General features: G+C 39.5%; 1 protein-coding gene across 3 annotated transcripts in view; it reads left to right on the top strand.

Moving 5' to 3' along the window:
* Pms1 (PMS1 homolog 1, mismatch repair system component) overlaps nt 1-24,067 on the top strand; it is a 100,043-nt gene that overhangs the window by 38,398 nt on the left and 37,578 nt on the right. For all 3 annotated transcript variants that reach the window (XM_055617140.1, XM_055617142.1, XM_055617141.1), the window contains one exon: nt 11,914-12,077. In XM_055617140.1, coding sequence (XP_055473115.1) covers nt 11,914-12,077 — 164 coding nt within the window. The remainder of the gene's footprint in view (nt 1-11,913; nt 12,078-24,067) is intronic.

Genomic DNA, 24,067 nt, shown 5'->3' with positions numbered 1-24,067 from the left:
TGGTAAGTGGAATCGATCCAGAAAATTGTCCATTTCATTTAGATTTTCAAATTTTGTGGCATATAGACTTTTGAAGTAAGTCCTAATGGATTTCCTCAGTGTCTGTAGTTCCCCTTTTCATTTCTGATTTTGTTGATTTGGGTGGTGTCTCTCTGCCTTTTAGTTAGCTTGGCTAAGGGTTTGTCGATCTTGTTGATTTTCTCAAAGAACCACCTCCTAGTTTCAGTGATTCTTTGACTTGTTTTATTTGTTTCCAATTGATTGATTTCAGCCCTGAGTTTGATTATTTCCAGCTGTCTACTCCTTCTTGGTGTGTCTGCTTCTTCTTTTTCTAGGGTTTTTAAGTGGGCCATTAAGTTGCTTGAATGAGCTGTCTCGAATTTCTTCTTGAAGGCACTTAGTGCTATGAACTTTCCTCTTAGCACTGCTTTCTTTGTGTCCCACAAGTTTGGGTATGTTGTGTCTTCATTTTCATTGAGTTCTAGGAAGACTTTAATTTCTTTCTTTATTTCTTCCATGACCCAGCTGTCATTTATAACAAGTTGTTCAGTTTCCATGTGTGTGTAGGCTTTTTGCTATTTCTGTTGTTGTTGGAGTCCAGCTTTATTCCATGGTGATCAGACAAGATACAAGGGATTATTTCAATCTTCTTGTATCTGTTGAGGCTTGCTTTGTGACCAACTATATGGTCTATTTTGGAGAAGGTTCCATGAGGTACTGAGAAGAAGGTAAATTCTTTTGTGTTTGGGTGTAAGGTTCTGTAAATGTCTGTTAGGTCCATTTGATTCATGACCTCTGTCAGAGACATTGTTTCTTTGTTTAATTTCTGTTTTGTTGACCTGTCCTTTGTTGAGAGTGGGATGTTGAAGTCTCCTACTATTAATGTGTGGGGATCTATATGTGGTTTAAATTTTATCAATGTTTCTTTTACAAATGTGGGTGCTCTTGTATTTGGGGCATAGATGTTCAGGATTGTGATGTCTTCCTGGTGGAATTTTCCCTTGATGAGTATGAAGTGTCCTTCCCCATCTCTTTTGATTAATTTTGGTTGAAAGTCTATTTTATCAGATATTAGAATGACTACTCCTGCTTGCTTCTTGGGTCCGTTTGCTTGGAAAGTCGTCTTCCAACCCTTTACCCTCAGGTAATGTCTATCTTTGTGCCTTAGGTGTGTTTCTTGTATGCAACAGATTGCTGGGTTTTGTTTACGTATCCATTCTATTAATCTGTGTCTTTTAACTGGAGAGTTGAGTCCATTGATGTTGAGAGAGATTAATGACCAGTGGCTGTTAGATCCCTTGATTTTGATGTTGGCTGTGGTCATCAGGTTGTGTGTGTGGTTGCTTTTTGTTTTACTGTAGTAAGGTTAATTATTTCCTGTGTTTTCTTGAAAGAAGCTAATTTTTTGGGGTTGTATTTTCCCTTCCAGTGTCTTCTGTAATGCTGGATTTGTGTGTAGGTATTGTTGAAATTTGTTTTTGTCATTGAATATCTTGTTTTCTCTGTCTATGAGGACTGAGAGTTTTGCGGGGTATAGTAGCCTGGGCTGACATCTGTGTTCTCTTAGGGTCTGCATGATATCCGTCCAGGCCCTTCTGGCTTTCATAGTCTCTGTTGAAAAGTCAGGTGTGATTCTTATGGGTTTGCCATTATACGTTACTTGGCCCTTTTTTTCCTGCAGCTTTTAGTATTTTTTTTTTTTTTTTTTTTGTTCTGTATACTTACTGTTTTGATTATTATGTGGCGGGAGGATTTTCTTTTCTGGTCTGATTTGTTGGGTGTTCTGTAGGCCTCATGTATTCTTATTGGCCTCTCCTTTAACTTGGGGAAATTTTCTTCAATGATTTTATTGAATATATTTTCTGGGCCTTGGAGAAAGGAGTCTTCTTTTTCCTCTATACCTATTATTCTTAGGTTTTGTCTTTTCATATTGTCTTTGATTTCTTGGACGGTCTGTGTCAGCAATTTTTTGGATTTAACATTTTCTTTGACAGATACGATTTCTTCCAATGTATCTTCTACACCTGAGATTCTTTCTTCCATCTCTTGTAGTCTGTTGGTTATGCTTACCTCTGTAGTTCCTGTTTTCTTCCCTCGATTCTTCCTCTCCATTATTTCCTCCATTTATGTTTTCTTTAATTTTTCCAATTGTATCTTCAGGTCTTGAGTTGTTTTGTTTACTTCCTTCACCTGTCTGATTGTACTTTCCTGTTTTTCTTTTAGTTCCTTCAACTCTGTTTCTTTCATTTCATTCAGTGCTTTAAGCATTTCCTTTCTAAAGGCCATAAACTGTTTGGCTGCAGCTTCCTCTATTTCTTTACGGATGGCAATATTCTGTTTGAGTTTATCTTCCTCTATGTCTTTACATATCTTATTTGTTTCCTCTGTTATCATCTTCATGAGCATAGTTGTTAGGTCATCTTCTTGGATTTCAGTTATGCTGGGGTGTCCAGGGCTACTTGCCCCTGGGTAACTGGGTTCTGGAGATGCCATATTGCTCTGTCTTTTGTTGCTTGTGCTTTTACGCTGGCCTCTACCCATTGTGCTATCTTAGGTGTTTGGGGTTATTTTCTGGTGGTTCCTGGGGATCCTGTGGTAGAAAGAATCCCCTTTGCAGAAAGCTGGTTTTTCCTGAAGGATGTCTCCTCAGCTTTTTGGGTATAGTCTCTGGATGGCTGGCGTTTTTTCAGGAGTTGCTGCTGCTCACCTCAGGGATAGAGACCTGAGTGGTAACTGTGGTCTTTGTTAGTTGAGAGGGTTCTCCTCTCACCCAGAGAAGTCCTGAGGACAGCTGCCCTGTTTCTGGGTTTCTTGCTGTAAATTTAATGATCTGCTGCTATGACCCAGTTGGACATCTGGCGCAGCAACTGTTTGTGCCTGTGTCTGGAGCACAGCTGAGTGATGGCGGCTTGTCCCTACCGGTCTGCTAGTCTTTTTCCAGGGAAGGATTGGGTGATTTAAGTCAGTACAGTTTCCTTTCTTCCCTTTGGAGACAGGGACTCCCAGTCTCTTTTTTTGCCCTGGTGCACACTGCTCAGTCTCTGCCAGCTGGCTGGCCGCAGAAACTGCCTGTGTTTGGAGCACAGCTGAGTGATGGCGGCTCAGTCTTCGCCAGCTGCCTGGTGCGCAGAAACTGCCTGTGTCTGCCTTTCCAGCCTTTGGGAGCCTGGGTGTCTGCCTAAACTGGGTAATTTTCCAGAGACCTTTTTGGGGTGGGGGTGTCGGCTGAGTGCTCTGAGATCAGACCAGCCATTTCCCTCCCTGTGTGTTTGTACCGGACAGTGAAACTCATTCGCTGGTGCCCTGGTGCCCACAGTTCTATCTCAGGTGGCGAATCAGGCGCGCAGGCAGGCAGGCAGGGCTCTGTGCCGGAGCCTGGGTCCCCGGCTCTGGCTCTGGGCTGGCTCCTGGGGCGCCCGTGGAACCCGAGTCTTTTCCAGGGGATATCTGGGTGACCTAAGGTAGGTCCCAATCAATTCCTGTACCGTAGGGTTGTCTCTCGACTGGAGATTCCAGTCTCTGATAGTGTGGTGCGCCTGGTTCAGTCTGGGACTGTGACCAGAGACACTGGCTTGTGGCTCTGGGCTGGGGCTGGGGCTGGCGGCCGGCAGCCAAGCGTCTGGCGGAACCGGGATCTCTTCCGAGGTTTAGCCGGGTAAGTTAAAACCTGATTGAATCCCCCACTGTGGGGTATCCTCTCACCTGGGAAACACAATGACTGTGTTTTATGGCTGTGAGTTCTGATTGCTGGTCACTGTACTGATCCTGCTGCTGCTGCTCAGAATGAGAATCCTCCCGGCGCCGCCATCTTGCCCCGCCTCTGAGAGTAGGTTATTGAATCACCTACTATGACTAGTTTAGCATCAATATGTGATTTTTTTTTTTATGGACTTAGATGCCCTTGTGTTTGGCAGATGAATGTTTAGAATTGTAATATATTTTTGGTGGATTTTTTTTCTTTAATGTGTATATATTGTTTTTCTCTATCTTTTGTGATTCATTTTGGTTTGAAGTCTGTCTTGTCAGATATTAAAATGGTTACCACTGCTTGTTTCTTAGATTCATTTCCTTGGAATATATTTTTCATTCTTTTGCCCTAAGATGATATCTATCCTTGATGGTTAGGTATGTATTGTGGTGTTGCAGAACATATATATATATATATATATATATATATATATATATATATATAATGTTCTAATCCAATGTGTTAGTCTGGTCTATGTCTTTTTATTGGGGAATTGAAACTGTTAACGTTAATATGCATTGATGAGCAATGTATATTAATTCCTGTTGATTTGTTGTGGTGTTATTGACCTCCCTCCCATTGATTAACTGTTCTGGTGTATTTATTCCAAACTTTATTCAGAGCATCAGACAATTTATACCTTGAGGGTTACAAAGAATCACATGAGTAAAGTATATAATTTACCCAAGTGTGTTCTCGGATTTAGTTAACCTTCTTCTCTTTAAACTGAAGTTTTCCTTCTAGCACTTTCTGTAGAGCTGGACTGTAGGCAGAAATTGCTTAAATTTGTTTTAATTATTGTGGAATGTTTTTCTTTGTCCTTCTATTGTGATTGATAGTTTTGCTTGGTATTGTAGACTGGACTGGGATTCTGTGGTAATAAAGAGTTTGCAGAACATTCATCCAGGATCTCTGGCTTTCAGAGTCTTTACTGAAAGGTCTTGTGTTCGTCTCATGGGTCTGCTTTATATCTGATTTGCCTCTTTTAATATCCTTTCTTTGTTCTGAACATTTATAGTTTTCATTATTATGTGCTGTGGAGTATTTCTTTTCTGTTACTGTCTATTTGGTCTTCTGTGTGCCGCTTGTATCTTGACAGGCATCTCTTCCATTAGAGCAGAAAAATTCTCTCCTGTGATTTTGTTAAGAATATTCTGTGCCTTTGACCTGTGTTTCTTCTTCCTCTGTTCCAATTATTCATAGGTTTGATCTTTCTACAGTATCTCACATTTCCTTGATGTTTTATGCCTGATTGGTTTTGTGTTTGTTTGTTTTGGTTTTTTGACTTTTTTTTTTTTTTTTTTTTTTTTTTGAGCTATCCATTTCTTCTGGGCTAAAACAATCCACGAGTAGAATTTTGCTGCAGGAATTCTGAATGCTTGTGAGAAAACTCCAAGAAGACAAGACAAGAGTCTTGTGATCTCAGTTTCTTCAGAAAATGGAATTGTTCTTGGAATGTGCTTTTGTGCCCTCTTCCATTACAGCTGGCTAATGTTATTTGTTTATATGCCTCTATGGAAAAACATGTTTGCCATGTATGGCTTGTCAGACATGTGCGTTTGTCATTATATCCTTTACTTGTATGACTCTTTGTAACCCTCAGGGTATAATTTGTCTGATGCTCTGAATAAAGTTGGCTATTGCATGAGACTTTAGTCTGCCTCATTTTTAGGTTTCATTCTTCCAGGTTCACATTGCCAACTAAGTAGGCAGCACTTCTCCCTTGTCTTCAGTGCCTGAAATTCCCCTTTCTATACCTTGCAATCTGTTGATGAGGCATCCCTCTGAGGTCTTTGTTTGATTTTCTAAGGTTTTTATTCCTAGTTTTATATCAGTTTGGGTTTTCTTTAATCATTCTATTTCTTTGCTAGGTTCTACTTTCATATTTTGGAGCGGTTTCATTATTTCATTCACCTGTCAGTTTGGTCTTCATTGAGCCATTCATTTCCACCCTCTTTAAGGTCCTGGAAGAATTCCTTGTGTTGTGCTTGGGGTCGATTGTGTTACAACCGTGTTGCTGGCCTCTAGAAGAGGCATATTGTCTCGGCTGCTTATGTTTATGCTTTTGTACTAGGATCTAGGCATCTGGAGTCGCTCTTGGTGTAGGTAACTGGTCTTTGCTGTGGATTCTCTGTTTGTTCTTTCTCCCTCTTCATCTTAGCCAAGTGGGCTGTCTACGGGAATCTTGGTAGAGAATGGTTTTAAGGACCCATGGGGAATCACAAAGGAATGGAGATGATCTAGAAGAAATGGTTGAATGTGTTGGCAGCAAAGAAGTTGGGAGATCCTAGATTCGCACCATGAGCCAGATTCCTACGTAATACCCCTCAGTGTTTTATTTGAATCACCACATTTATTTTTTTATAGCACCTCATGAGAAACTGCTGATTGTATTGTGATTTCCCCCCTTTTCCATGAGGTAGAGCATGGTCTTCCTGGGTAGCCAAGGTTAAGCTTCAACTTTGCATATTCCTGGACATGCTAGTACTGGGAGTCCAGGTATGCACTACCACATCTGGCTATTTAGATGTAGGTTTCTAAATTTCACCATAATAATTTGTGGTTTGTTTGTTAGTGCCACAAATGAAAACTTTGATGCAGCTCTTGTTAGAAAATTATTCTGGCTGAAATTTTTTAACTTTTTTTTCTTCTAAAAATTTCTTAAATTCCATTTCCAGTGGAAAATAATTTTAGTATTTTATTTTAAAGAAATGTTTCTTGGGGCTAAAGAAATGGCCCAGTGGTTAAGAGCATTGGCTGCTTTTCCAGAGGAACTTGGCCACGGTTCGAGTCCCAGCACCTGCATGGTGTCTCAAAAGTATAACTCCAGGTCTAGGAGGCTCCCTTTTCTGACCTCCATGAGCATGGCACACACGTACACAGAAATGCATACAAGTGAAATAGCTGTACATAGGAAAAATTAAGTATTTAGAAAGGTTTGTCTTAAAAAATGTTTCTCTTTGTAATGTGAAAGTTTATTAAACTTTTACTTACACCTTTACTCTTAAGTATTTTCTTTCATTATTTATTTAATTTTATCTCCATTTGTTTTGATTTCCTCTTGGCACTTAATTTTGGGCTAGCATTTATGAGTCTAACATAACTTGGAATTCTTCCTACGTATTTATTTATATTGGGATTGTACCTAGGGCTTCACACTTATTAGGCCAAAAGCTGTATTATTGAACTATATATTTAACTCTTTTCTTACTTATTGTGAGACAAGGTCTCATTAAGTTGTCCAAATTAACTTTGAACTCACTGTATAATGCACACAGGCCTTGAACTGGCCATCCCAGCCTTTTGAGCAGCTGAATACAGCCTTGTGTCACCAGGCCTGGAATGATTGCATTGCTCTTTTACATGACTTTTAGTCTTTTGTTGTCTATTTTTCATAGTAAGAAAAACATCTTACATAGCAACCTCCTTCATACAAAAGTAGTGAAAACAAGAATCCCATGAAACAATATATGCCATTATGTGTGGTACACTCCACTTCCTACTCTAGCATATTCTCTCTTTGCTATCTTATTAAAAACATGCTAGTTTCTATATACTCCATACATGGTTCTCAACCATGGGGAGCTTGTTTCCCCCTCCTTTCCAGGAGACAACAATATCTGGACACATTTGGTAAGGGTGATACTGTACTCTAGTGAGAAAAAGAGGATGTTGTTAAATGAGTTATGCACAGACAACCACACACACACACACACACACACACACACACACACACACACACACACCTCTCACCTGTGCCAAGACTATGAAATCCTGTACTGTATTACTTTTGTTTTTTTACTTATAAAGAAAGAGGTTTATACAGCTTATAGTTAAGGGAGTTACTGGGCTTAGCTCACCTTTTTTCTTTACTTTTTAAATATTTTTGAGATTATAATACAATTAAATCATTTCTCTTCCCTTTCCTGCCTCCACACCCTTTTCACATACCCCTCCTTGCTCTTGTTCAAATTCATAGCCTCCTTTTTCATTAATTGTTATTCACTCACACACACACACACACACACACACACACACACACACATACATATATATTCCTAAGTGTAACCTACTGAGCATGTATTATATTACCTGATGTTTGTCTTCAGTGCTAACCATTTGGTATTGGGTAATTGGTGTGCTCTTCCATGGAGAAGACTATTTCTGTCTTTCAGCATTTCTTGGTTGCCTCTAGTTCTTTGTGTAGGGTTGAGGACTCTTGGGCCTTTAGAATATCTATAGTTGTCTCTGTTTGTTTAGGCAGTCCAGTTGTTCAGAGTTCATAGGTGAAGCTTGTCACATTACTAGAGACAAGTTCTCAGAGCAAACTTCCTGATTCCCTGTGTCTTAAAGTCTTTCTGACCCTCCTCCAAAATCTTCCCTGAGCCTTAAATACAGGAGTGCTTTTTAGATTATCCATTGTAACCTGACTCCACAACTCTTCATTTTGATTGGTTGTATTTTTCTGCAGTGGTCTTTTTCTGTTGCAAAGTCAAGTTTCCTTGATGACAAGTGAGTTCTACACTTATCTGTGAATATTATTTAGGATATAATTAGAGATTATGGTGATTTGGTAAAATGGCAGTTATAGATTCTCCTCCAATATCTATGACTGTATTAGCCCTGGGTAGTTGGCTTGGTTTCCAGTACCAGGCACACTTTTCCTCATTTTGAGTATGTCTTAAGTTCAATTAGAGAGCTTTTGGTTATTGCTAAGGTACTGCACCCTTAGGGTTATTGTGCCATGCTAGTTGTTACTGTGGTTCAGAGGTGTGAGAGCTGGGTAGAACTGTTGGTTGCTTCCATCTTTTACAAGCTTTCATGGCTCCTTCTGCTGCCATGAAAGTTAGTCCTCGGTAGGGAGGCATTCGGGTCAGTCTTATCAGCTCAGCTTTGATGGGACTTCATGGTGGGTGACATTATAGTGGCTGAATACATACAGCTGGAAGAGGTGATACAAATCAGCATGGGGAGGACCGATCTTGCTCTTTTGTAACTTACTCTTGACAGAATAACCAAGGACTCACAAGAGCTTTAAATCCTATGGAGAGCAGTTCACCCAGCAAGACCTCCCTCTAGGCCCATCTCTTAGCACTGACACATTAAGGACCAAGCTTCTAACACATGAGCTGTCAGGGGGTCGGGAGAGCAAGCCTTATCAAAATCGTAGCATTCGTCCCTGGCTTCTAATGTTCATGTCTGTCCCCCTGGTTAAAAATGGGATTGTTGTGTCTCTTGCAAAAATTGCCAGGCATAGTGGTGCATGTATTTATTCCCAACACTCAGAAAGCATAGGCAGGAGGATCTCTGAGTCCAAGGCCATTCTGGTCTACATAGCAACTTCCAGACCAGCCAGGACTAGAGTGAGACCCTATTTCAAAAAAGGGAAAAAAGAAATAGCATTCATTAACAGTATTACCTAAACCCACTTCAGCCATGACTGCAGTTCCTGACCATTTTGCCTAGCATCCCTGAGCCTCTGAATTTCATGATGGGCCTCCATAAATGTCCTATGGACTCCTTCCTTTTGTCATGATAATTGGCACATGGCTCCCTCCCTTGTGCTAAAGTCTTTAGGAGGCCAGTTGCTCAACTGTACCCTTATTTTGTTTTCCTAAATACCTTAGCATTCCTTCTTTCTCTGGACAAGCTGAAATTTCCAGGTTTTCCCTCTCAGTCTCTTTCTGATGTTAATTTGTTAGAAATTTCTTCTGCCAGATATACTGGTCCATAATTTTTAACTTTGACCTTTCCTAGCTCTAAATACAAACAGGGTATCTGAGTTCTTTACAGTGCTGTAGCAAGAATATTTTTACTGCAAATTTCATGATTTCCTTGTTCTTATTGCTGAGTAGTATTGCATTGTGTAAATGAACCACAATTTCTATATCCATTCTTCCATTGAGGGACATCTGTGTTTTTCCAGATTCTGGCTGTCACGAATAAAGCTGCAACGAACATGGTTGAGCAAATGTCCTTGTTATATAACGTGAGCAGATTTTGGATATACGCCTAGGAGTGATATAAGCTGGATCTTGGGGAAACACTGTTCCTAATTTTCTGACAAAGCGCCAGATTGATTTCCAAAGTGGTTGTACAAGTTTACATTCCCGCAGCAAAGGAGCATGCATGGAGAGGTCATAACCCCCCCCCCCCCCCCCCGCCCATGGCAGCTCAGTCTCCAAGTGGGTTTCCTAGTAAGGGGAACAGGGGCCTGTCTCTGATTTGAATTCAGTGGCAGGCTCTTTGGTCACCTCCCCTGATGAGGGGGATGTCTTACCAGCCTACAGAAGAAGATAATGCAGCCAGTCCTAAGAGACCTGATAGGCCAGGGTCAGAGGTAACGGGAGGAAAACATCCCCTATCAGGGAACTTGGGGAGGGCAATGGGAGAAGAAGAAAGAATGGGATTGGAAGGGAAGGAGGGGCTATAGCTGGGATAAAAAGTAAATAAATTATAATAGATATTAGATAGATGGATAGATGGGAAAAAGAATATTATTACTGCATAAACACAGTGTATCACATTGTTTACAGCGCAGTAGTAAATGTATTGTTACTACATAAACAAAGCAAGGGCATTGTTATTGCAGTTGCTAGGCAGATTCTTGCCTTCTTTCTGTCTGATACTCCTGCCATGCTTCCTCACCTGCTCTGTTGTCCCTAGAATCACATCCAATGCTCTGTTTACAGTATTTTTAGGCTCCAGATTTACTCTCTGCCCATCCCCAGTTGCATAGCTCCTCTTGCCTTTTCAAGTATAGTCACAATAAGGACTCTCCAGCAGTGCTAGTATTCTCTATTCACTTGTTGTTTTTGTTTGCTTGTTTGTTTGTTTCCAAAGAGGCTGGAGAAATGTCTCAGCAGTTAAGAGCACTTGTTGCTCTTGCCCAGGACCCAGATTTGATTCCCAGTGCCCACAAGGTGGCTCACAGCTGTCTGTAACTCTAATTTCAGGAGATCCGACCCCCTCTGACCCCTCTTCTGACCTCCTCGACACTAGGCACGCGATACACACAAACCAAACACATTTAGTGCACATAAAATAAATACATCTAAAGTTAAACAAACAAAACAAAAACCCTGAGTCTGGGCAGCTTAAATGACGTTAATTCAATTCCCAGTTTGGGAGATTCAGCAATACGATACAAGCATGAACTGGTTTGGTTTTGGTGAGGAACTCATTGTCATGGTATGAAAGTGAGGGAATCAAGAGGAGACTTCAAGTGGTGAGCAAAAGTCTAAGCTGATTATCACTGACTGCTATTCTTTAGACTCCGTTATACTGGGTTTTAGGGCTGCATGTTTTGTTGAGTCAAGTGAGGATAAGCTAGGCCATATAAAATAAAAACACACACATGCTTCTGTGGAGCCAGTGCAGTCTCCATTAGAATATCATTGACATTGCCCAGAAAACTAGAAAAAAATCCTAAACTTAATATGAATATATAAAAGACCCTGAATGGCCAAATCAATCTTGAGTTAAAAACAAAAACCAATGTTGGAGTTGTCATAATATCCAATCTCAAATTATCCTGTAGAGCTGCAGGAAGAGAAGCAGTACTATCACAAAAGCAAATAGGTAACACAGTGTTTTTTTTTTTTTTTTTTTTTTTTTCCCCCTCACTATGTAGTCTAGGCTGGCCTTGAACTTGCCATAGTCCTCATTCAGCTTCCTTGTTTGGAAGGCAGGTATGTACCATGCCTGATTAATTACTCTTTTCTGAATGCTTACTTTTGAAGATAAGGTAAGTTAAACTAGATAATTAGATGCTGTTTTAGGTTAAAAAAAATGTTAGTGGCATAGGTAAATTTATTGCATATGCTGTATAGTCTTATATCACGTCTATATTGTACTTTAAATGCAGACTAAGCAGCATCTCCAGATGCTCTGATTATGAGCAGATTTTTAAAGATTGCATTCTAGTGAACCTGTGTTTCTCTATAGCATTAAAAATAAAATCATTCTTGTTTAATCAGTGGATCATGAGTAGAAGAGTCTAGTAGGGCGTTAGAGTAGTTTACAGAGATGACCCTTCTTTGTACCTCTGGACTCGGAGGAGGATTAGCTTTAATGATAGAAAGGGTTGAGTACTGATTGTGTGCGAATTTAGAGAGGTGCAGTTTCTTCCACATCTAAAATGTTTTCCTCTTATTTGCCAACAGGTACAACTGTCACTGTTCTAAAGTTGTTTAAGAATCTGCCTGTAAGAAAGCAATTTTACTCAACAGCTAAAAAGTGTAAGGATGAGCTAAGAAATGTACAGGATCTTCTCATAAGCTATGGTGTTCTTAAACCTGACTTAAGGATTATCTTTGTACATAATAAGGTGAGTATTATTAGATTTTGTAAGAACTTTTTATAGCAACATAATGAAGAGATAATATATCCTGTATAAATCAATTTGATGCATTCCATGGAGTGGACATTTGCTGTATTCTACAACCCTTCATTTGTAGAAAATCTAACTCCAATGTGATGATAGTAGGAAACTTGGCCTGTGTAGGTGATTAGGTCACGAGGGGAAAGCCCTCATAGATTGGCCTTGTAAAAGAAACCAAGAGAGAACCTCTACTGTCTCTGTCACCTGAGGACAGGGAGAAGGAAGCAAGAATTGGCTTTTATCAGAAGCCAAGTCTGTTAGTACTTTGACCTCAGCTTTCCCAACTCTCATAACGTTGAAAAATATTTATTTGCTTACATTTGTGGCTTTTTTTTTCAACCAACTCAAAGACATATATAGCTTTTTTTTTCCATAAAAAAATTTGGTTGACGTCCTCTCAGTTTTGTCTTTAGTATATAAAGAACACTGAAAAACTATGGAAAATTTACTAAAGCTTTACACTTTATAATACCTGCCATCAGTAATTCCTATCGACTATCTTTTTTCCCATTTATTTATTTGTTTATTTATTTAATGACTCACTGTACAGCCTGATTCCAGCCCCCTCCTTGCTCTCCTCCTAGTCCCACCCTCACATACCCCCTTCCCCTGTTTTTCTCTATTCCTTCTCAGAGAAGGGGAAACCCCCAAGGGGTACCATCTTATCCTGGCACCCCAAGTTGAAGCAGAACTAAGTGTGCATCCTCGCCTAGTGAAGCCTGCCAAGGCAGCCCAGCTAGGGAAAAGGGATCCAAAGGCAGGCAGCAGTCTCATTGTTAGGGAACACATGCAGAGACCCACAGCCAAACAGGAGGCCAACCTCAGTTTGTTTTGTGGAAGGAAAGAGTAAGAGAGTTGGAGAGGTCAAGGACACCACAAAAAACAAACAAACAAACAAACAAACAAAACCAAAAAACTACAGTATAAACTAACCTGGGCCCATGGGGCTCACAGAAACGGAACCACCAACCAAAGAGCTACATGGGCTGGACCTAGGCTCCCTGCACACATGTAGCAGATGTGCAGCTTGGTCATTGCCCCCCATAGACTTGTGTCCGGGAACAGTTCTGGAGCGCTTCCCTTAGGCAAGGGCTGTGTAAGATGGGTGGTGTTTCTCCCCATTTCAGACTTCACCATTTAGCAACACATCCAGATTGCTAAAGGCCACTCTGATCATTTCCTTCTGTTTTTTCAAAGCAGGACTGATTAAGTAATGGTATTTGTCTTGTGTAATGAACCTTGGAGGAAAGAAAGGCTTTTATCCTTTCTGGACATTCATTTTTCCTTGATTCCACATAAGCACGTTGAAACAGTAAGTGGAAAGAGCAGATTCACACAGCAGTAGATGGGCAATGGGGATTAACATTTGACGAAGATCTGCATGATATCAGGATCTCTGTTTGCCAGATGCTTCAGTCCCCCATTGTCCTCACAGGACATGCAGATGAACTGGCAATGTACCAATTTGCAGATGCCCTCTGAACTGAGCACAGGCAAGTTTAATGTGTTGCCTAGAGTTTCACAGCTAGTAAAGTGCTGAGATGGGACTAGAAGTGTGGCATGCCGTGAGTACAGCTTCTTCACACTTTACTGTGTTCTCTTCCCATTTTACACTTGTAATTCCTCTCCATGCTTTAGAATCCTTGTAGTAGCTGAAATATGCAGTATTACCTGTATTTATATGAGGAACTTAAAGCTCAGAATGATAAAGGAATTCTTTCATATGTTTTAGTGAATGACCTGTGCTCAACTATACCCTTAACAAATTATTTTTATTATAATATTTTAGAATTATAACACATTATAATATAATTATAATTTTATTATTTTCTGCTTCCCTTTCCTCCATCCAAGTCTTTCTTTACAGTCCTCCTTTCTGTTTTTCTAGTGCTTCACCGCCTTTTTCATTAATTGTTACATATATGTATACATATATATTCCTAAATACATTTGCTTCAATCTTACTTTAATTTTTGCTAACTTGTCAGAAGAATCTTTTTCTTCGGGCCATGTAAAATGTTTGTGGTCAAAATCTTTATTCATCTTAAAAAGAAAAAATGACAAGTCAGCCACCTGTTCCTGCTGGCAAAGAGCTTGACCAGATGACACCGTGAGACCCTTCCAGCTCTGCTGTGCTGAGGCTCCTCAGGTCATTGATGGACGGAGGCTCATCGTGCTAAAATAACCTGTGACCTCTGGAGCCAGAGGACATTTATAGTAATTAGAATTTAAATGTCTTCAGGTTAAGAAAAGACCAAGGTCAAAAGAAACATAATCAGGAAGGGAAGGCTGATTATAAAGTTAACATATGAAGAGAAACAAGAATTTCACATTCATAAAAGAAACGTAAATATAACTAAAGATAATTTAAAGAAAAAATAAAGGAAGGCTAACAGGGCGGTGATGAAAGTGAGCATAATTAAAGAACTTGATATTTTGAAGAGTTCTTGCACATTTAGAATTGGGTATATGTCTTCTTAGTTTTTAGGCTTATGTAATTTTCTTATCTTGTGTTGGATTATCAGGCTAGACATTTTCTTCTGAGAATGGAAAGAAGTATTTTTGTAATATGTTATATTTTGTTATTGGGGGAGACATCATCTTAACTTTCTTGAAGCAAATTCAACTCCCTCTGTGGCCTTCATTCATTTCAGGGGCAGTTCAGATCCTAGCACGTGTGTTGAGAATATTATAACATGAGCACAGTAGGTAATTACTGCAGTTCTAATAGTAAAACCGGTAGCTATTTGACCACGATCATGGACTGAGTGAATGGGATAAGCTCTCTACCTATAGACTTGTTCCCATCAGCGCACACTATCTGTACTCCTTTCTTAAAATATTATTATGCTTGAAAAAAATGTTAAAATGCAATGTTAAGGCTTCCACATGGTATTGACATACTAACTCAGTCTATACACAGAGCCTGCTCTGCTCTCTGCGGTTGTTTTAAACATGCTTACTTTCATCATTCTGTATTTCTGTGAAGAATTTTTGTCTTTGTCTAAACTTGAAGTATAATAATACTGATGTATTTACTTTTTCTGCATTAGAAGCAAACAAACATATTGCATATAATATGAGAAGTACTCTTGCTATTTTGATAACTTGGATTAGCTGGTGTTCCCTCTTTTTATGAAGGTTGAACCTGCCAAGACATTCTTTGAATACTGATAATGTTGATGTTCTTGCCAGTATGGTTATGTTAGAAAGAAGTATTTTTCTTCTTTCATCACCACGTTCCTTGAAAGCATATTGAATAATGAGATAGCCAAAGTGGATTTAGTGAGTTTATTTAAAGTAAACATTATTTGGAGAATTGCTAGAGCCCTTTCTGAGACGAGCAGTACAGTTTTAGTTTCAGGTATAAGAACAACATCCCTGTGCCGTCCTGCTCTGTGCGTCTTTCTTATACATTAGTAAAAAGGCCTTTTTGGTCTGATAACATTGTAACTGCTGATTATTACATAACAATTGTAATTATATAACAAAAATAATTCTGTAGATGGCTAGTTTAGAATGTGTTATATTCCTGATTTCTGATGAGGGTTACTTCCACTTCATAATTGCTGATTTGCTTTCGTTTTTCCCATTTTTTTTTATTCTCTCATGCAATATATTTACTGATTTCTCCCCCCCCCCTTTTTTTTTTTTTTTGTTTTGTTTGTCTTTTCCTCAGTTTCTTTAGGAGGTGTATTCACTTCTTTAAGGACTTTACCATCCTCATAAAGTTGGTTTTAAGGAACTTTTCTTGTGCTTCAGCTGTGGTAGAATTTTCAGGGCTTGGTGTAGTAGGATAGCTGGGCTTTGGTGGTGACATTGCCCTGGTTGTTAGTGACTGTGTTCTATACTGGCATTTAGCCATCTGGGTTGTGGTGATTATATGTCTAGGTGTCTATTTCTGGGGTTGTTTTTGTTGGATGGTCATTTTGTTCCTTGGTTTCTGTTTCCTCTCTGTCTTCTGGCTTTCGTGGCCTGTGGTTGAGTATTGATTCTCCACCGAATTGAGACTCGACTTCTGGTGGCTGCTGTGGTCCCTGTTGTGCAGAGATCTCCACCCATGTTGGGGCAGGAGTTCTGGTGTCCTGTGATTTGGTGGGGCAGGGAGGGTTCATTTGCCTGAGGGAACCCAAAGACTGGAGAAGGTCCTGGGGCGGGCAGTCTGCCTACCTAGTGAATTTTTTTAAAAAAATACATTTATATCTTTAAATTTTGTATTGAACTGCATTTTTGTTTAATTTTTACATTTCTGGTGATGGAACCCAGGGCCTCTGTGTGTACGTGTGCGTGTGTGTGTGTGTGTCAGGTACTCTACCACTGAACTACATTCCCAGCCCTGAATTTGATTTTATTTGAAACCCATGCATGCTGCAACAGCTGAATGATTTGAATGATACAAGGTTGTAGCTGTTACAAAGGAGATTGACAGGACTTTAAGCATAGTACCTTCCCTTCTACTCTCACCTGTGTGCCTCATGATAAGTCATGCCTTATAGTGTATATCCGTGATGTTCATTCTGTAATCCTTGTCCATTTTGTCCTTTATACTGTTTAGCCTTTCATTCTTTCTCCAAATAGCCTAGCGTTGTTTCCACTGAGCCATGGGAGGGTTTTGCTGCAGCTGACCCCTCTTACCTCCCCCATTTCAGCCAGAGTTGTAAAGCAGTATATGCTGAGATCACAACTCAGAATCCAGGAGTAAGTGACACTTCAATAGCTGAGAAGGGTAAGGAGCGCTGGGATGATTATCCAACATTATCTTTCCATTCTGTGTAAGTGGAGAGTAAGAAAAGGTGATTTCATGTAGGATATACAGATACGCTTTAGAGTCAAACTTGGAGTTAGGCCAGCAGGTGAGCATCTAGCAAGTGCTTTGGTTGGGTTGCAGCTGGTACTGATGTATGCTTTATGCTGGTGTACGAGGATAGAACTTACCCCTGTTCAGAAGTTCTTCCCTGCTCTGAAAAGGTAAAGCAGCTCAGCTATTATGAAGTATTGTGGATTCACATTCTGATTTGATTCAAGCCCGTAAGAATTAATGAAAAAAATTTTAAGCCTTTTCCCACTAGGAACTTATTTCTGTGCTAAACATCAGATGGTAAAGTGAAAGAGGCACAATCTTTGAAAAAAAAAAAAAAAAGTCCCTGTAAGTAGGAGACTTTATCTGGTGTCAGTTGAGAGTTCTCTAATGGCCTTCAGTGGTTCAGTCAGATAAAAAGCCAGAGCTGCCAGGTGTGGGACTGCCTCTCTGGATCTTCACTACCAGATATCAGTAATGAGGCTTCACTTAGGACCGACCACATCTCAATCTGCTGGTGGCAAATGACACTTCTAGAACTGTACAATTGGGTTACACCACTGCCGCCTTTCCCCTGAAGCCAGCCTTGAATGAGTCACTGCTTTGGAGCCACCAAGACCAAGTTCATCGTGACTCTGTTCATGCCTCTGTGTCAGACAGTACAGAAGGTGGGATTTCCACAGTCATCCCAGCCCATACTGGACCCTTCTTTGTATACCAGCCTTGCCTTTTCTAGCTCTTGCACACTTCCCTTTCTGAAATGCCTTCTTTCATGGCCAGCAGTAAGTAAAATTTCTGTGCCCTTTGCCTGTCTTTTGTCACTATTTGCTGTAACTGGAATCCGATTCTCCTTCAGGACTTTTCATTCTTTTCAGACCTTTCTATTGGTGCCTGATTTATTTCATCTATTCTTCAAATCATTATGTCTCATTGCTACTTCCATAATGTTCTTGTAGGTACAGGATCTTATCTTGTAACCCAGACTGGGATTCTAATTTCTTATCTTCCTTCAGACCACTTTTTTTTCTTCCTGTTTTTTAACCACTTTCATGTTCTATAAACTATATGGTGTACCATTATCATCCTACCCTTGGGCCCTGTTTGTCTTCTGCTACTTTCCCAGTTAAATATACATGTTTGATTAACTAGATAAGTTTAAAACCATGTGTTTATCATCTCAGAGCCCAAATAGTACAGCAAAAGATGATGGAAGAGAACATGTACCCATGCTATCTAGTACCACCTTAGGTTCATAACAACTGCTCTTTTTCTAACTTTAGTTACTGTGTTTTTTTGTATAGGTCAGAGACAACTTGGAAAATCGTTTTTTTTCCTACCATATGACTACTCGGGATTGAACTCAGGTCCTTGGAGTTCAAACCTTTACCTACTGAGTTATCTCAGTGGCCCATGATCACTAATCTCATACTACAACTTTCTCCCTTGCTCGCTTATAAGAGCACCTGTGCTTCTGACAAACTTTATTATGCTTTAAGGATCGGGTAGGGATCTTACTAAAACTGCAGGCTCGCCAGTCCAGGGAGAGTGCAGGAGAATACCAGTCAAAGCCCACTTGACATGGTTAATTTTAATTTTTATTAATTACACTTTATTCACTTTGTATAGCCCCATAAACCCCTCCCTTTTCCCCTCCTAATCCCACCTTCCTTCCCCCTTCTCCACAAATGCCCTTCTCCAATTCCGCTGATAGGGGAGGTCTTCCTCTCCTTCCTTCTGATCTTAGTCTCTCAGGTCTCATGAGGAGTGGCTGCATTGTCTTCCTCTGTAGCCTGGTAAGGCTGCTCCCCCCTCAGGGGGAGGTGATCAAAGAGCAGGCCAATCACTACATGTGGGCAGTCCCTCTTCCCATTACTATGTAACCCACTTGGACACTGAACTGCCATGGGCTAAATCTGTGCAGGGGTTCTAGGTTATCTCCATGATGGTGTTGGCTGGAGTATGAGTCTCAGGAAAGACCCCTGTGCTCAGATTTTTTGGCTCTGTTGCTCTCTTTGTGGAGCTCCTGTCCTCTCCAGATCTTATTATTTCCTACTTCTTTCATAAGATTCCATGTACTCTGCCTAATAGTTGGCCATAAGTCTCAGCATCTGTTTTGATATTCTGTAGGGCAGCGCCTTTCAGAGGCCCTCTGTGGCAGACTCCTAACTTGTTCCCTGTTTTCTCCTTCTGATGTCTGTCCTCTTTGCCTTTTGGGATGGGGATTGAGCATTTTAGCCAGTCTTCCCTCTTGATTAGTTTCTTTAGGTGTACAGATTTTAGTAGGTTTATCCTATATTATATGTCTATATGAGTGACTATATACTGTGTGTGTCTTTCTGCTTCTGGGATAGCTCACTGAGGATGATCCTTTCCAGGTCCCACCATTTACCTGCAAATTTCATGATTTTCTTGATTTTTATTGTTGAGTAATATTCCATTGTATAGATGTACTACAATTTTTGTATCCATCAGTTGTGGGGTATCTGGGTTGTTTCCAGCTTCTGGCTATTACAAATAAAGCTGCTACAAACATGGTTGAGCAAATGTCCTTATTGTGTACTTGAGAATCTTTTGGATATATGCCTAGGAGTGGTATTGCTGGATCTTAGGGAAGTGCTATTCCTAATTGTCTGAGAAAGCACCAGATTGATTTCCAGAATGGTTGTACAAGTTCACATTCCCACCAGCAGTGGAGGAGGGTTCCCCTTTCTCCACAATCTCTCCAGCATGTGTTGTCACTTGAATATTTGATCTTAGCCATTCTGAGGTGTGTAAGGTGAAATCCCAGGTTCATTTTGATTTGCATTTCCCTGATGGTTAATGACGTTGAACATTTCTTTAAGTGTTTCTCTGCCATTTGATATTCTTCTATTGAGAATTCTCTGTTTAGCTCTGTTCTCCAATTTTTAATTGGATTACTTGGTTTGCTGCTTTTCAGCTTCTTTAGTTCTTTATATATCCTGGATATTAGCCCTCTGTCAGATAGAGGGTTGGTGAAGATTCTTTCACAATCTGTAGGCAGTCGTTTTGTTTTGATGACAGTGTCCTTTGCTTTACAGAAGCTTTTCAGTTTCATGAGGTCCCATTTATTGATTGTTGCTCTTAGAGCCTGTGCTGTTGGTGTTTTGTTCAGGAAGTTGTCTCATGTACCAATGAGTTCTAGGGTCTTCCCCACTTTTTCTTCTAACCGATTTAGTGTGTCTGGTTTTATGTTGAGGTCTTTGATCCACTTGGACTTTAATTTTGTGCAGGGTGATAAGTATGGATCTATTTGCATTTTTCTACATGTAGACATCCAGTTAGACCAGCACCATTTGTTGAATGAATTTGTGGAAAAATGATGCAATCTTTTTTCCATTGTATGGTTTTGGCATCTTTATAAAAAAATTAGGTGTAAATGTGTGGGTTTATTTCTGGGTCTTCTATTCGGTTCCATTGATCCACCAGTCTGCTTCTGTGCCAGTACCATGCAGTTTTTATTACTGTTGTTCTATAAAACAGCTTGAGATCAGGGATGGAGATACCTCCAGAAGATCTTTTATTGCAGAGGATTATTTTAGCAATTCTGGGATTCTTTTCTTGTTATTCCATATGAATGTGATGGTTTTTTTTTTTTTTTCAAGTTCTGTAAAGAATTGTGTTGGTAATTTGATGGGAATTGCATTGAATCTGTAGATTGCTTTTAGTAAGATGGCCATTTTTACTATGTTAATCCTGCCAAGCCATGAGCATAGGAGATCTTTCCATCTTCTCATATCTTCTTTTAATTCTTTCTTCAGAGACTTGAAATTGTCATCATACAAGTCTTTGACTTGCTTGGTTAGGGTCACACCAAGGTACTTTATGTGTTTTGTGGCTATTTTGAAAGGTGTTGTTTCCCTAATTTCTTTCTCAGCCCTTTTGTCTTTTGTATATAGGAGGGCTACTGATTTTTTTTTTTTAGTTAATTTTTTATCCAGCCACTTTGTTAAAGGTTTTTATCAGCTGTAGGAGTTCCCTGGTAGAATTTTTGGGGTCACTCATATATACTATCATATCATCTGCAAATAGTGATACTTTGACTTCTTCCTTTGCGATTTCTATTCCTTGATCTCCTTCAATTGTCTTATTGCTCTAACAAGGACTTCCCGCACTATGTTGAAGAGATAAGGAGAGAGTGGGCAGCCTTGTCTTGTCCCTGATTTCAGTGGGATTGCTTTAAGTTTCTCTCCGTTCAGTTTGATGTTGGCTATAGGCTTGCTGTATATCGCCTTTACTATATTTAGATATGTGCCTTGTATCCCTCATCTCTCCAATACTTTAAACATGAATGGATGTTGGATTTTGTCAAATGCTTTTTCAGCATCTAGGGAGATTATCATGTGGTTTTTTTCTTGCAGTTTGTTAATATGGTGGATCACATTGATGGATTTCCATATATTAAACCACCCCTGCATACCTGGGATGAAGCCTACTTGGTCATAGTGGATAATATCTTTGATGTGTTCTTGGATTCGGTTTGCAAGTACTTTGTTAAGTATTTTTGCATCAATGTTCATAAGAGAGATTAGCCTGAAATTCTCTTTCTTTGTTGAATCTTTGTGAGGTTTAGGTACCAAGGTGACTGTGGCTTCATAGAATGAGTTTGGTAATTTTCCTTCTGTTTCTATTTGTGGAATAGTTTGAAGAGAATTGGAGTTAGCTCTTCTTTGAAGGTCTGGTAAAATTCTGCACTGAAACCATCTGGTCCTGGGCTTATTTTGGATGGGAGACTTTTGATGACAGCTTCTATTTCCTTAGGGGATATAGGACTATTTCATTGATTTACCTGGTCTGGATTCAGCTTTGGTAAGTGGAATCGATCCAGAAAATTGTCCATTTCATTTAGATTTTCAAATTTTGTGACATATATACTTTTGAAGTAAGTCCTAATAATTGTTTGGATTTCCTCAGTGTCTGTAGTTATGTCCCCCCTTTCATTTCTGATTTTGTTGATTTGGATGGTGTCTCTCTGCCTTTTAGTTAGTTTGGCTAAGGGTTTGTCTATCTTGTTGATTTTCTTAAAGAACTAGCTCTTAGTTTCATTGATTCCTTGAATTGTTTTATTTGTTTCTAATTGATTGATTTGAGCCCTTAGTTTGATTATTTCCAGCCGTCTACTCCTTTTTGGTGTGTTTGCTTCTTTTTCTCTAGGGCTTTTAGGTGAGCCGTTAAGTTGCTTGAATGAGATGTCTCATTGAATTTCTTCTTGAAGACACTTAGTGATATAAACTTTCCAGTTAGCACTGCTTTCATTGTGTCCCACAAGTTTGGGTATGTTGTGCCTTCATTTTCATTGAATTCTAGGAAGACTTTAATTTTTTTTCTTTATTTTTTCCCTGACCCAGCTGTCATTTAGTCGCAGGTTGTTCAGTTTCCATGTGTGTGCAGACTTTTTGCTATTTCTGTTGTCGTTGAGGTCCAGCTTTATTCCATGGTGATGATATAGGATATAAGGGATTATTTCAGTCTTCTTGTTTCTGTTGAGGCTTGCTTTGTTTCTAACCATGTGCTCTATTTTGGAGAAGGTTCCATGAGGTACTGAGAAGAAGGTAAATTCTATTGTATTTGGGTGTAAGGTTCTGTAAATGTCTGTCAGGTCCATTTGATTCATGACCTCTGTTAGAGACATTGTTTCTTTGTTTAATTTCTGCTTTGTTGACCTGTCCTTTGTTGAGAGGAGGGTGTTGAAGTCTCCCACTATTAATGTGTAGGGATCTATGTGTGGTTTAAGTTTTATCAATGTTTCTTTTACAAATGTGGGTGCCCTTCTATTTGGGGCATAGATGTTCAGGATTGTGATGTCTTCCTGGTGGAATTTTCCCTTGATGAGTATGAAGTGTCCTTCCCCATCTCTTTTGATTAATTTTGGTTGAAAGTCTATTTTATCAGATATTAGAATGGTTATTCCTGCTTGCTTCTTGGGTCCATTTTCTTGGAAAATCATCTTCCAGCCCTCAGGTAATGTCTATCTTTGTGACTTAGGTGTGTTTCTTGTATGCAACAGATTGTTGGGTCTCATTTGTATCCATTTTGTTAGTCTGTGTCTTTTTATTGGAGAATTGAGTCCATTGATGTTGAGGGAAATCAATGACCAGTGGCTGTTAGATCCTTTAATTTTGATGTTGGCTGTGGTAATAAGTTTGTGTCCTTGGTTACTTTTTGTTTTATGTAGTGAGCTTATTTCCTGTGTTTTCTGGAAAGCAGCTAGTTTTCTCTGGTTGTATTTTTCCTTCTAGTGTCTTCTGTAAGGCTGGATTTGTGTGTAGGTATTGTTGAAATTTGTTTTTGTCATTGAATATCTTGTTTTCTCCGTCTATGAGGACTGAGAGTTTTGCTGGGTATAGTGGCCTGGGCTGACATATGCATTTTCTTAGGGTCTGCATGATATCCATCCAGGCCCTTCTGGCTTTCATAGTCTCTGTTGAGAAGTCAGGTGTGATGCTGATAGGTTTGCCATCATGTTACTTGGCCTTTTTCCCTTGTAGCTTTCAGTATTTTTCCTTTGTTCCGTATACTTACTGTTTTGGTTATTATGTGGCGGGAGGATTTTCTTTTCTGGTCTAATTTATTGGGTGTTCTGTAGGCCTCTTGTATTCTTATTGGCCTCTCCTTTAAGTTGGGGAAATTTTCTTCAGTGATTTTGTTAAAAATATTTTCTGGGCCTTGGAGGAGGGAATCTTTGTCCTCTATTCCTATTATTCTTAGATTTTGTCTTTTCATGTTGTCTTGAATTTCTTGGACAGTCTGTGTCAGGAATTTTTTGGTTTTAACGTTTTCTTTGATGGATACATTGATTTCGTCCATTGTATGTTCCACACCTGAGATTCTTTCTTCCATCTCTTGTAGTCTATTGATTATGCTTACCTCTGTAGTTCCTGTTTTCTTTCCTAAGTTCTTTCTCTCCACAATTTCCTCCATTTGTGTTTTCTTTAATTTTTCCAATTTTATTTTCAGATCTTGAGCTGTTTTGTTGATTTCCTTCACCTGTCTGACTGCATTTTCCTGTTTTTCCTTCAATTCCTTCAGCTGTTTGTTTGAACAATCCTCTGTTTCTTTTATTTCAGTGATTTAAGTATTTCCTCTCTAAAGGCCACAAACTGGCTGAAACTTCCTGTAT

The sequence above is a fragment of the Psammomys obesus genome, unplaced genomic scaffold (assembly GCF_907164565.1).
Source record: "Psammomys obesus unplaced genomic scaffold, mPsaObe1.curated_primary_1811, whole genome shotgun sequence".
NCBI classification, from domain to species: domain Eukaryota; kingdom Metazoa; phylum Chordata; class Mammalia; order Rodentia; family Muridae; genus Psammomys; species Psammomys obesus.
Note: the sequence above shows the minus strand (reverse complement) of the source record. Positions and strands in the feature narration are given on the sequence as shown.